The 12,139-nt window shown below is 37.8% G+C and overlaps 1 protein-coding gene across 1 annotated transcript in view; it reads right to left on the bottom strand.

Annotated features, from left to right (window-relative positions):
- Positions 1-2: 2 nt before the first annotated feature.
- LOC105551256 (DNA damage-induced apoptosis suppressor protein) overlaps positions 3-12,139 on the bottom strand; it is a gene marked incomplete at its 3' end in the record, with an annotated part of 34,547 nt that continues 22,410 nt past the window's right edge. The window contains exons 5-7 of the mRNA XM_011996433.1: positions 4,547-4,708; positions 3,520-3,637; positions 3-2,069 (exon numbers count right to left, since the gene is read on the bottom strand). Of these exons, the coding sequence (XP_011851823.1) occupies positions 3-2,069; positions 3,520-3,637; positions 4,547-4,708 (2,347 nt within the window). The remainder of the gene's footprint in view (positions 2,070-3,519; positions 3,638-4,546; positions 4,709-12,139) is intronic.

The following is a 12,139-nucleotide window of genomic DNA, read 5'->3' as shown; positions in this document are numbered from 1 at the left end:
AAAATCCTTATTTTTTCACAGTTAGCATCAAGATCTGAATAACATACAGGTTTTTTAAAAGCTCTGTTTATCCCATGAATTCTTGTTTGGTGGAATCCTGAAATTGGAGTTGACTGTGAACATGGAACAAAGTCTTGACTATTTTCAACATTATATTCTGAATCTGATTGAAATTGAGGTGTTGGAGAGCATGTTCTTGAACGCCTAGAGGCAGAAATGCTTTGCGAGGATAATTTTTGTGAAGGCTGGATGAAGTCTTCAGAAAGTGATCTCAGTGAAAAATCAGACTCCGAAGGATGACTTTCTGCCAAAGACGTTCCCTGTTGTAACAAAATTTCCTGTGATTTTTTGGTAATCTCTGTTGCAATGTCCATTTCTTTAGCAATATCATCAAAGAGATCAGCAGAGGCATCATAGCTACCTTCATAACCAATAGAATAGCTCTGCGTTAAGTTGTTATTGATATGCCCCCAAGGCATTTCTTTCAATGTATTTGTACTTCTATTTGGACTATTGCAAAGAGTTTCTAAAGGATATGTAAGTTTCCTGCAAATTGTAAAACTGTCATCTTGGTTCTTGGACCACCTATAATATTGTTTATTTTCTAATTTGCAAAGATCAGAGACATCATTGTACTTCCTAGAACATAGAGTTGTCAACTTTTCATTCATTACTGAAAGTGATTTTTCTCCACATCCATTCAAATATTTGTTATTTAGACTAAAATGGTCACTCTCTGAAGTACTGGGCCTAAACAGAATTTCATCCCTGGGTGGTGAGATTCTGATAGTCTTCTTAAGAGTAACTATTGTTTCTGAATCTTTTGAAGATGAAAACAGAGCTGACAGGTAAGGATTTGGTAGAAAATACTCTGACATACCTCTTCCACTATGATTTACAGAGACAGCCTCTACTTTGTTATCTGGTTGTGACTCCTTTTCAACACTAGGACTTAGATTTACTTTACAGTTGAAAAGGAAGTCATCTTTGCTACAGTTTGCTTTGACTATTGCTTGTGATGATCTTAAAGCTATAGGTGGTGTATGCAGGGCTCCAGTAGTTCTCTGGGGAGTCACAGATAACCTGCTGTGGTCTGCATGAAATGTATCAATGTCGTTATCTACATGATGCTTCCTACTACTGACATCTGCCTGGGTTATAGCAATCTCACTTTCAAGAACCGCCAGAAACTTGTTCAAGCTTTCAGAGAATGGCAGATCATCCCAAATTTGAGGGTCGCCATCCTGGGAATTGCTGGCTGTCACTTCAAGTCTGACTAACGAAGGTGGACAACATGTAGACCTCTTTTGAAGGCTAGTGGGGGTATCTATACCATGATGCTGGAAACATGGTGGCTCATGCTGGGACCTATTTTTAATTTCCACTGCACTGTGGAAGGATTTTGTATTACTTGACTCAAGGGGCTCTCGCATTTCCAAAGAGAATAAATTAGAGTCATTAACTCCAATTTCATGATGACTGCTGTGAACTGCACTCAGCTCCTTAGCTTGTAAGCCAAGTTCTTTACCCAACTTTTCTGCTGTACTCTTTTTATCCATATATGAAACAAGGCTCCATGAATGCTGAATGGGATCATGGCAGCTACTGGAACCAGTGGCCTCTGCAATGGAGATGGAATTTCTGTTCTGCTGAAGAGTACCAAAGGCCTTACTTTGTTCTGAAGCTGAAAAATCATCATTATCTGTTAGCTTTGAAACAATGGAAGTGAACTCAAGTGATGGCTGCCAGAATTTTGAAAAAGTATCCTTGCTGCAGAACTTGAAAAAATAAGAAGTGCTGTCAGAAGTATATATGCTGCTGAGATCACTATTTGAGTGATCTAAAGAAAGTAAGTGATTGTTAGGTGCGTGAGAGTCACACTGAAGTTTCCTGAAATTAAAAGTCTGCAAAAGTTGACAGAAGTAGTCAATGACAGTAAAGCCTGCAACACCTGGGTCCGGTAGAACAATCTGGCAAGCCACTAGTGATCTGGCTTTTCTTTTGTGGTCAGAGCATTGCTGTAAGAAGTTACTGGCATCTGCACCTTGTCCAGGGTGGCTTTCAAAATTCTGTGAAAGAAGTAAAGAAATTTAAGTAAGAATAAAATTGTCTTCCTTTTACTTAAAACATGAAACAGAGATTTAGCCAGGCACAGTGGCTCATGCCTGTAATCCCAGCACTTTGAGAGGCCGAGGTAGGCAGATCACTTGAGCCTTAGGAATTTGAGACCAGACTGGGCAACATGGTAAAACCCCGTCTCCACAAAAAAATACCCCCACAAAAATTAGCTGGGCATAGTGGTATATGCCATGCTACTCAGGAGGCGGAGGTGGCAGGATCTCCAGAGCCTAGGGAGGTCAAGGCTGCAGTGAGCCATGATCTTGCTACTGCACTCCACCCTGGGTGACAGAGTGCGACCTTGTCTCAAAAATAAAATAAACAAACAGATTTAAAAGGTTAAAACAGACACAACTACTACCCCCACCCCCCAATTCCAATTCTGATTCTGTTAGAGTTATAGGCAAAGTAGCGTATATAAGAGAATATAAACCTTAGAGTAAAGAGCTTGTTTACACTGATTTGAAGAAATCCTAGTTCCAGCATTTACTTATAGTGTTGAGACTGGACAATTTATTTAACCTCTCGAGGTCTTAGTTTTCTCATTTATAAAATAAAAATAAAAATGCAGATTACTGTTTAGTAATAAAATGGAAAACTGCACAGTGCCTAGAAAATAGTAGTGGCTCAATAAATGGCAACGATCATAGTTCTCATTAAATAAGGAAAGAGAGGAAGGGAGAGGAGGGGAAAAAAGGGGAGGGGGAAGAAGAAGAGAGGAGAGAAAAGGATTGTCTATGATTTTCACAAAGTAAAGCTCTGTAGCCGCTGATTCTACTTTCCCTTTGGATTTTTCTCACTCTTCTGTTGTGGAGTGCTCTATTTCCTCTTTTAAAACCCTGATTTCAGTGTGAAAAAAGTATCTCTTTGTTCCCTTTAGCATAGATGAGACAGAAAACTATTACTCCTTCAAAGTCAATACATTTTTTAACTTCTTCTACAGTCACTTTTATAATTATTTAAGACCATATTTCTTAATCTAGTTTTAGTATTCTTATCAATACTCACATACTTTGCCTTCAGTGTTCCATTATTCTCTTTTTATAGATGACAGAATTAAAAAGCTAGAGAATCAATGGAAGTTTTACTATATAATTTGAACAAAATCTGGAGGGCAAAATAAATACTAACAACCAAAAACAAATATCTGACATTTCTAAATATATAATAAATGTATATTTTTAAGCTCTGAAAGCACTTGAAGTAGGCTCCCCTGACTTTTGAAAGAGGAAGTTGTTACACATGGTGTTTTAACAGACCACCTATAGGCTATTTTTAAGTAGTTTAAAGTGTTTCCACAGGCCTTCACATTTATAGAACTCCTAACAACTATTTAGAAAATTCACATAATTCATTACAATGGAAATGTTAACAGATTATTAAAAAGAAAGTCTCAATTACCGTCACTCCAAAAATAAAGCTTTGTCCAACAAAGCAAGTTTCAACTGCTTTAGTTAATAGATTCTGAGTTGTATCATTGTCGAGTGTTTCTGGAATTTTATTAGGATCCTGAATGTACCTTGATTGGAAAAAAAAAAAATGTGAAGGAATAAACTTTGAAATTTTAACTTGCCATAAAGTCAGAGACACAATTAATTTGAAAATGCAGCATGAATCTTTTATAGAGGAAAAAAAGTGACTTTAAGAAGCCAGGCAGTTTGTTCTCTCTAGTTTCTCACAGCACAGAAAAACCAACAAAACCAATTGATCAAGTGTGAGTAAAGTGGTTACCTAACCATCAGGCCCGGCAATAATTACAGGGAAAAATAAAAGTGGCAGTGCGAATAGTGGTGGGATCTCTAGTCCTTCACTTCAAAGCAGGAAAAAGTCTTTCCTTTTCTCTGATAATCCTGGTTGTGGTCCCTTTATTGTCTCAAGCACAAAAACGTGGACATAGATTTCTTGTAAGTGATTAGGGGAGGAGGGCAGAAGATTGAAGGGGAAGAAAAGCTTTAATTGTTTTTCCTTATATTCTCAGGACAATGTCATAAAAAGTCAAACTATGCAAATAAAGTTGCAATACAGATAAAAAAATAACAAAACAATTTCTGATATGCAAATATTCCCTCAAATAGATTCTCCTGCCTTAGGGGGAACTTAACTGTTTGAATGCTAACCTCAATTTGGATAATTCTTCAATTTGAAATTATGTTACTTTCTTAGCCTCTATTTTTGTAACTTGGATTAGAGATTTATAATTTAATATTCTAATTACAGATTAATTACCCTAAATAAAAGGAGACTGTTTTAACATCATCATAATATGTATTCAGGAAATAAACATCTTTCTAACTTGCTTGTTCTTTAAAGGAATTGACGATCTGGGGTTGAATGATCATCTTTTTACAAAAATGCATATTGCCTTATAAACTTGTACCTTCAAATTCTAAGGGCAGTGAGGAAAAAAGGATGTTTTAAGTATTCTTACCTGTGCAAACCAGTGGCAGTAAGACCAAAAAATGTATCTAAGCAACTTCCAAATACAGTAATAACAAACAATTTGTTTGATTCTGCAACTTTTAAGGAAAGTTTGTATCTGTAATTGGCATTTCCAGATTCACCAGTACAGCCACATTTCGGACAATTAGACCTAGAAAAGTGGTGGAAAAAAGTGTGGAGATGTTCATTAAATGTTTTTCATATGATGAAAACTCCAGAAGAGTAAAAATTTAAAATAACATTTTGTGTATAAATGCTTCTACATTCATACAACTCAAATTCTTCTTAAACTCTTTCAGATCAACTTCTTTTAAATTTCTCTATTCAGAATAGTCAGCTTTACTGACTTAAATTAAATAGCCCCAAGTTGATAGAAATACATACCAAATTGATAGAAAACTAAAGGAGAACTGTACGTGAAAGAGAGGACAAAAAGGCCGGGCGCGGTGGCTCATGCCTGTAATTCCAGCACTTTGGGAGGCCGAGGCAGGTGGATCATGAAGTCAGGAGATTTAGACCATCCTGGCTAACACGGTAAAACCCCGTCTCTACTAAAAATACAAAAAAATTAGCCAGGCGTGGTGGTGGGCGGCTGTAATCCCAGCTACTCAGGAGGCTGAGGCAGAAGAATGATGTGAACCCGGGAGGCGGATCTTGTAGTGAGCCAAGATGGCACCACTGCACTCCAGCCTGGGGGACAGAGTTACACTCCGTCTCAAAAAAAAAAAAAAAAAAAAAAAAAAAGAGAGAAGACAAACAATAAATAATCTCAAAATATTTAATACCTATTTATACACAAAGCACTTAATTGCATTTTTCTCACCATAATGAAAATTACTTTCTTTAATTCATTAGAATATGTTGATAATTTACCAGATTATAAAACTGGATATGAAAACCATGTAATTTAACTTGTTTTTTAAAGACAATATGTAATGATGGCTAAAGGCTTTCTAGTAGAAGAAGTACACATCTACATGGCAGTGTAACTCTATTGCCATGTACTCATTGTCTGACAGTTATTAAATTCTTGAGTTCCTCATCTATGAAGTCCAGGGCAGAAGAAGGATTAAAATAGACAAATAAAGGATCTAGTGCAAATACTGTGAAATTAGTGTTAGTCTGCTTTGCCCTCATAATTATATTAAGTATTGTGATAATTACTGTCACTTGTACTGCTTCTTCTTTTCTAGTTTGCAATGTATTATAACTCTGATTTCTATCTTTCATGTTAATTTCCACCCCCTCAGTTATGTTAACTTTATTTAATAGACAGAATAGTCTAAAAATTTTTTTTGAAATACAACAAGCACCTAAAAACATTTTACGGTAATGGCTAATACTAGAATTTTGTTTTTTCTTCAGGTTGCTAAAGATCTTAAAAAAGAGTGGCAAAAGGCAAACAGAAAGCAAGGTGAAAGATGGTTGTATAAATTTGATTGTTGTCAGATAGCCACTAGGGGGAGTCTAAAATCTGTAGCTCTCAAAGTGACTCACCTTTATTAGATCTGTGCTATGATTCTTCTGCCATACTGAGGATGGATCTATACCAACCCATTCATATAATCCTACACAAATCTGCTGGAGTTTGTGCTGCAGGTTAGCCATAGAATGAATTAAAAGTAATTGACTCACTAGGGGATAAAACTCCATTAGTACCAAACTCTAGTGAAATGAACTGTTTAAAATATTTATTGGAATTTCTTTAAAGGCTATGCAATAATAACACATACATGTCTAATGTAAAATTCCTAGCAAAACTTAGACTAATTAATATGCATTAGCATTAAGTTTACAAATGTTTTCAACATGCATTATTTCATTTTTATAGGTAAAATTTACAAATGGAGAAATTAGTTTGAATTTTTATCTAAGATGACAAAGTTGGTAAATATATGACCCAAACCCAAGGCTGCGAACTCGTATCATGAAGTTCTGATATTATGATATGGTAACAGTGGGACCAAATGGTTAAAATAAAGAATCGCTTGCAATGACAATATCAATAATAGCCTCAAAAAACTATGTCTGTTAGTGTTAATGCATTTACATATTAAACTATATATGTTTTTATAAAGTACATATGTATAATGAAGATATTTATTTATATAGTTTGCTTTAATCCTTTTAGGAACGATGCTGGATTGAAATAAATGTTAGTGTTGTATAATATGGATCAGAGCTTCTCAAACATTAATATGTATACAAATCATCCAGAGATCCTATTAAAATGAAGATTCTGATTCAGGAAGTCTGGGATGAGGCCCAAGATCCTGCATTTTTAATAAGCTCCCAGGTGATGCTGATGCAGATGTACCTTAGGCCATACTTCGAGAAACAAGGACATAGACAACATATTCACATCACTGTCCCCTAATTTAACTTCCAGAGGCACCCCTATTTCTAAAATGTCATTTGATGCAGAATAGCAGTTTTCAAACTTTTTGATTTCGCACTCCTTTATACTCTTAAAACATTATTGAGAATATCAAAGAGCTTTTGTTTATGTGAATAGTATCTATCTTTTTTTATTCAAAAATATTTACTTGGGCCAGGTGTGATGGCTCACACCTGTAATCCCAGCACTTTGGGAGGCTGTGGCGGGCAGACCGCTCAAGCTCAGGAGCTCGAGTCCAGTCTGGGAAACATGGCAAAACTGCATCTCTACAAAAAATACAAAAATTAACGAGCGTGGTGGCATGCGCCTGTAGCCCCAGCTACTTGGGAAGCTGGGGTGAGAGAACTGCTTGAGCTCAGGAGGCAGAGGTTGTGGTGAGCTGAGATTGTGCCACTTAACTCCAGTCTGGAGGTGACAGAGTCAGACCTTGTCTCAAAAAAATAAAATAAAATAAAATAAAATAATTTACTTGCCAAAGATTGAATATATTCAAGGTATACAACATGATGATTTGAAATACATATACACTGTATAATGATTACCATAGTCAATTTTTTTTTTTTTTTGAGACAGAGTCTTGCTATTGGTCAGGCTGGAGTGCAGTGGTGCGATCTCAGCTCACTGCAGCCTCTGCCTCTTGGGTTCAAGTGATTCTCCTGCCTCAGCCTCCTGAGTAGCTGAGACTAGAGGTGCCCGCCAGCACACCCAGCTAATTTTTTTGTATTTTTAGTAGACAGGGTTTCACTGTGTTAGCCAGGATGGTCTCACTCTCCTGACCTCATGATCCGCCTGCCTCAGCCTCCCAAAGTGCTGGGATTACAGGCGTTAGCCACTGCACCCGGCTACTATAGTCAAATTATTTAACACATCATGCATTACCACTCATGCTGTACATTAGATCCACAGAACTTGTTCTTCTTGTATCTGTCTATATTTCTTTTTTGGTTTGTTTTGAGACAGGGTCTCACTCTGCTGCCCAGGCTGGAGTGCAGTGGTACTATCATGACTTACTGTAACCTCAAACTCCTGGGCTCAAGAGATCCTCCTGCCTCAGCCTTCTGAGTAGCTGGGACCACAGGTACATGCCACCATGTGTGGCTAATTTAAAATTTTTTTTAGAGGGGGGGCTCTCACTGTGTTGCCCAGACTACTCTTGAACTCCTAGGCTTAAGTGATTCTCTTGTATCAGCCTCCCAGAGTGTTGGGATTATAGGCGTGAGCCATCACACCTGGCCTCTATCTATATTTCTCATGAAATGAGAAATTAAATGAAAGTGAGAAATTAAAACCGAGAAATCAAAAAAATATTAATTCATTAAAAATAGACCCATTACACGGTTAACACAAAAACATACTTTTATGAAAAAGTTACGTTTTTCAAATTTTAAAAATTAGTAAGAAGAGACCAGCATTGTTTCACATTTTGCAAATCTCTTCAATGTCTGGTTTCATAAAAAGACAGCTGGATTCTCATATCTGCTTCTCTGCTCAATCTGTTGCGATAGTACATGTTGTGTAGCCTCTGGGAAACTCCATTATGCACTCATGAGAGACTGAGAGTGAAAAGGCAAATAATGCCTTAGAATTATGAAAACAGATTTAAGTTCAAGGAGCCTCTGAAAGGATCTATCTGAAATAATGGCTATAATTTGCTATCTTTTTTGTTTGATCCCAGTTAAAACACCGAGTTTCATTTGTTTATTTTTTATTTTTATTCATTTTTTTTTTGAGACAGGGTCTTGCTTTGTTGCCCAGGCTGGAGTGCAATGGTATGATCTCAGCTCACTGCAGCCTTGACCCCTCAGGCTCAAGTGATCCTCCCACCTCAGAATCCTGAGCAGCTGGAACTACAGGCACATGCCATGACGCCTGGCTAATTTTGTTTATTTTTGGTAGAGGATAGGTCTCACTATGTTGCCTAGGCTGGTCTCAAAATCCTGGACTCAAGCCTATCTTGGCGTCCCAAAGTGCTGGGATTACAGGTGTGAGACACTGAGCCCAGCCTAATTTTAATTTTTTTTTTTTTTTTGTAGAGACGGGGTCTCACTACATTGCCCAGACTGGTCTCAAACTCCTGGTCAAGCAATGCTCCCACCTTGGCCTCCCAAATGCTGGGATTACAGGCATGAGCTACTACGCCCAGCCTGATTTATTTTTCTAGTGTCCTGATATTTAGCCCAGATGTAGAAGAACTGGATTAATGTTTTCTTAGTTTTGAAAACCTTAAAAAATCAGATGAAAGCAATGGACTCACTCTCTCCCCTCAAAAAACATATATGAACACAATATTCTACATATTTTAGGGACTGGAGGAGTCATACACACGTATAATGTATCCACAGATTCCAGTTTAAGTATATCCTGACTATATGATTATATAATATCTCTTTCCGAATTTATAGACCCAGATTAAATATACACAAAGTAATGAGACATATTTTAAAAAACATATCTCTTAATGCTTCCACATATCACTTCCCCCACAAAATAAGAAAACTATGATCTATATGTGTGAAATTAAATTTGACTTGCTTAAGTAAATGATATAAGCTCTTTGGGTACTTGGGAATGGGGGAGAGGATAGGTAGTCTCTGAGCGATGAGTCCTATTTTAAGACAGGAAAAGAAAGTTATTAGTGTTAGAGACAGATTTCTAGGCTAAAAGGGATTATGGGTCCCATTAGTCACCCAGAAGGGCAATTTCTATCTGTTTGGGCTGGATGGATAGCTTGTCTGGATAAATAAATCCCTTCTCCAGTTTATAATTTTGGGGAGAGTACAGACATACGCTATTGTGTGTGTATGTGTAGTTACTGCTTCTCATGAAGGACTGAACTAACTTTGTACACTTTGTTTTATAGATGTATGTCTATATTTGTATATTTATATAATGACACCCCCTTTCGAATGAAATTTAACTTGGAACACTAATATAAGGATGAGAATAGAGATCTTGCTGAAACTAACCTGGGGGCCCTGGAGTCCTTCCTACTACTCAGCACTATGCACTATTACTACTCTAATCCCATCTCTCTCCAGAAGCACTTCCATGGAGCCCCAAGACTCTGCAGAATACCTATAGATTGAAAACCACTTTCAATCTACTGATCTTATCTTGGAGGTTAAGAAAAGAAAAAAGTTAATTCCATAAAGCACAAAATACTTATTATGATTACAGTCACTAAAAATTTCAGGTTCAAAGAAAATATTTACGGAGGTCTCTCTGTTCTTCAGCATCTCTAAGATCTTCTGCAAAGGCAAGAGCATGGAACTCCTCTGTCATAAGCTTGCTGTGCTACAGCAGTGGGGAAATGAACATGAAGAATTTCTGTTTCCTATGTTGGCATACAACTGATTTCAAGTAAGAAAAGAGGGAAGCAAAAACAACAGTAGAAAAGATAAGTACCAGGATTTAGATCATCATGGCGAATGGGAGGCAGGATTAGATTACAGCTCCAACTTGGATGGACAGAGCAGCATGTAGGGGCTCACGTCATGAATTTTAGCTCCAGAACAACTGCAAGAACAAACAGGAATCCCAAGAGGACCCACAGACCCTCTGAAGGAAGTGGACTGCTCCTGCAGGACCTGGGAGATACCCCAAATACTGTGTGGTATTCATGGCTGAGAGACCCAAAGACAATTCACATCACAGGACTCTTTGCAGACAAACCCTGAGTACCACCCTGGAGCCAGATAGACTTGCTGGATGGCTAGACCCAGAAGAGAGATAATCACTGCAGCTCAGCTCACAGGAAGCCACATCCATAGGAAAAGGGGGAGAGTATTACATCAAGGAAACATCCTGTGGGACAAAAGAATGTGAACAACAGCCTTCAGCTCTAGACCTTGCCTCTGACAGAGCCTACCCAAATGAGAAGGAACCAGAAAACCAACTCTGGTAATATGACAAAATAAGGCTCTTTAACACCTTCAAAAAAAAATCACACTAGCTCACCAGCAATGGATCCAAACCTATAAGAAATCCGTGATTTACCTGAAAAAGAATTCAGTGAGGCACCAGAGAAAAGTGAAGCCCAATGGAAGGAAATCCAAAAAACAATACAAGAATTGAAGGGAGAAACATTCAAGGAAATAGAGAGCATAAAGAAAAACAATAAAAACCTGAGGAAACATTGGACACACTTACAGAAATGCAAAATGCTCTGGAAAATCTCAGCAATAGAATTGAACAAGCAGAAGAAAGAAATTCAGAGCTTGAAGACGAGGTCTTCGAATTAACCCAATCCAACAAACACAAAGACAAAGGAATAAGAAATTACGAACTAAGCCTAGAAGAAGTCTGGGATTATGTTAAACAGCCAAACCTAAGAATAATCAGTGTTCCTGAGGAAGGAGAGAAATCTAAAAGTTTGGAAAACATATTTGGGTGAATAATTGAGGAAAACTTCCCTGGCTTTGCTAGAGACCTAGGCATCTAAATATAAGAAGCACAAGAGCATCTGGGAAATTCATCAAAAAAAGATCATCACCTAGGCACACTAAAGTAAAGACAAAGGAAAGAATCTTTAGGAGTTGTGAGACAGAAGCACCAGGTAATCTGTAAAGGAAAACCCATCAGATTAACAGCAGATTCTCAGCAGAAACCCTGCAAGCTAGAAGGGATTAGGGTCCTATCTTAAGCCTCCTCAAACAAAGCAATTATCAGCCAAGAATTTTGTACCCAGTGAAACTAAACATCATATGCGAAGGAAACATAACAGTCTTTCTCAGACAAACAAATGCTGAGAGAATTTGATACTACCAAGCCACCATCACGAGAACTGCTAGGCCGGACACAGTGGCTCACACCTGTAATCCTAGCCCTTTGGGAGGCCGAGGTGGGTGGATCATCTGAGGTCAGGAGTTTGAGACCAGCCTGGCCAACATGGCAAAACCCCATCTCTACTAAAAATATAAAAATTAGCCCGACGTTGTGGCGGGTGCCTGTAATCCCAGCTACTCGGGAGGCTGAGATAGGAGAATTGCCTGAACCCGGGGGACGGAGGGTGCAATGAGCCGAGATTGCGCCACTTCACTCCAGCCTAGGCAAAAGAGCGAAACTGTGTCTCAAAAAAAAAAAAAAAAAAAAAAAGAAAAAGAAAAACTGTGAAAAGGAGCTCTAAATCTTGAAACAAATCCTGGAAACACATCAAAAACAGAATCTCTTTAAAGCATAAATCAT

This window comes from Mandrillus leucophaeus, unplaced genomic scaffold (genome assembly GCF_000951045.1).
Source record: "Mandrillus leucophaeus isolate KB7577 unplaced genomic scaffold, Mleu.le_1.0 Scaffold512, whole genome shotgun sequence".
Taxonomy (NCBI): Eukaryota; Metazoa; Chordata; class Mammalia; order Primates; family Cercopithecidae; genus Mandrillus; species Mandrillus leucophaeus.
The sequence above is the reverse complement of the archived record's forward strand: the minus strand, read 5'-3'. Positions and strand labels throughout refer to the sequence as shown.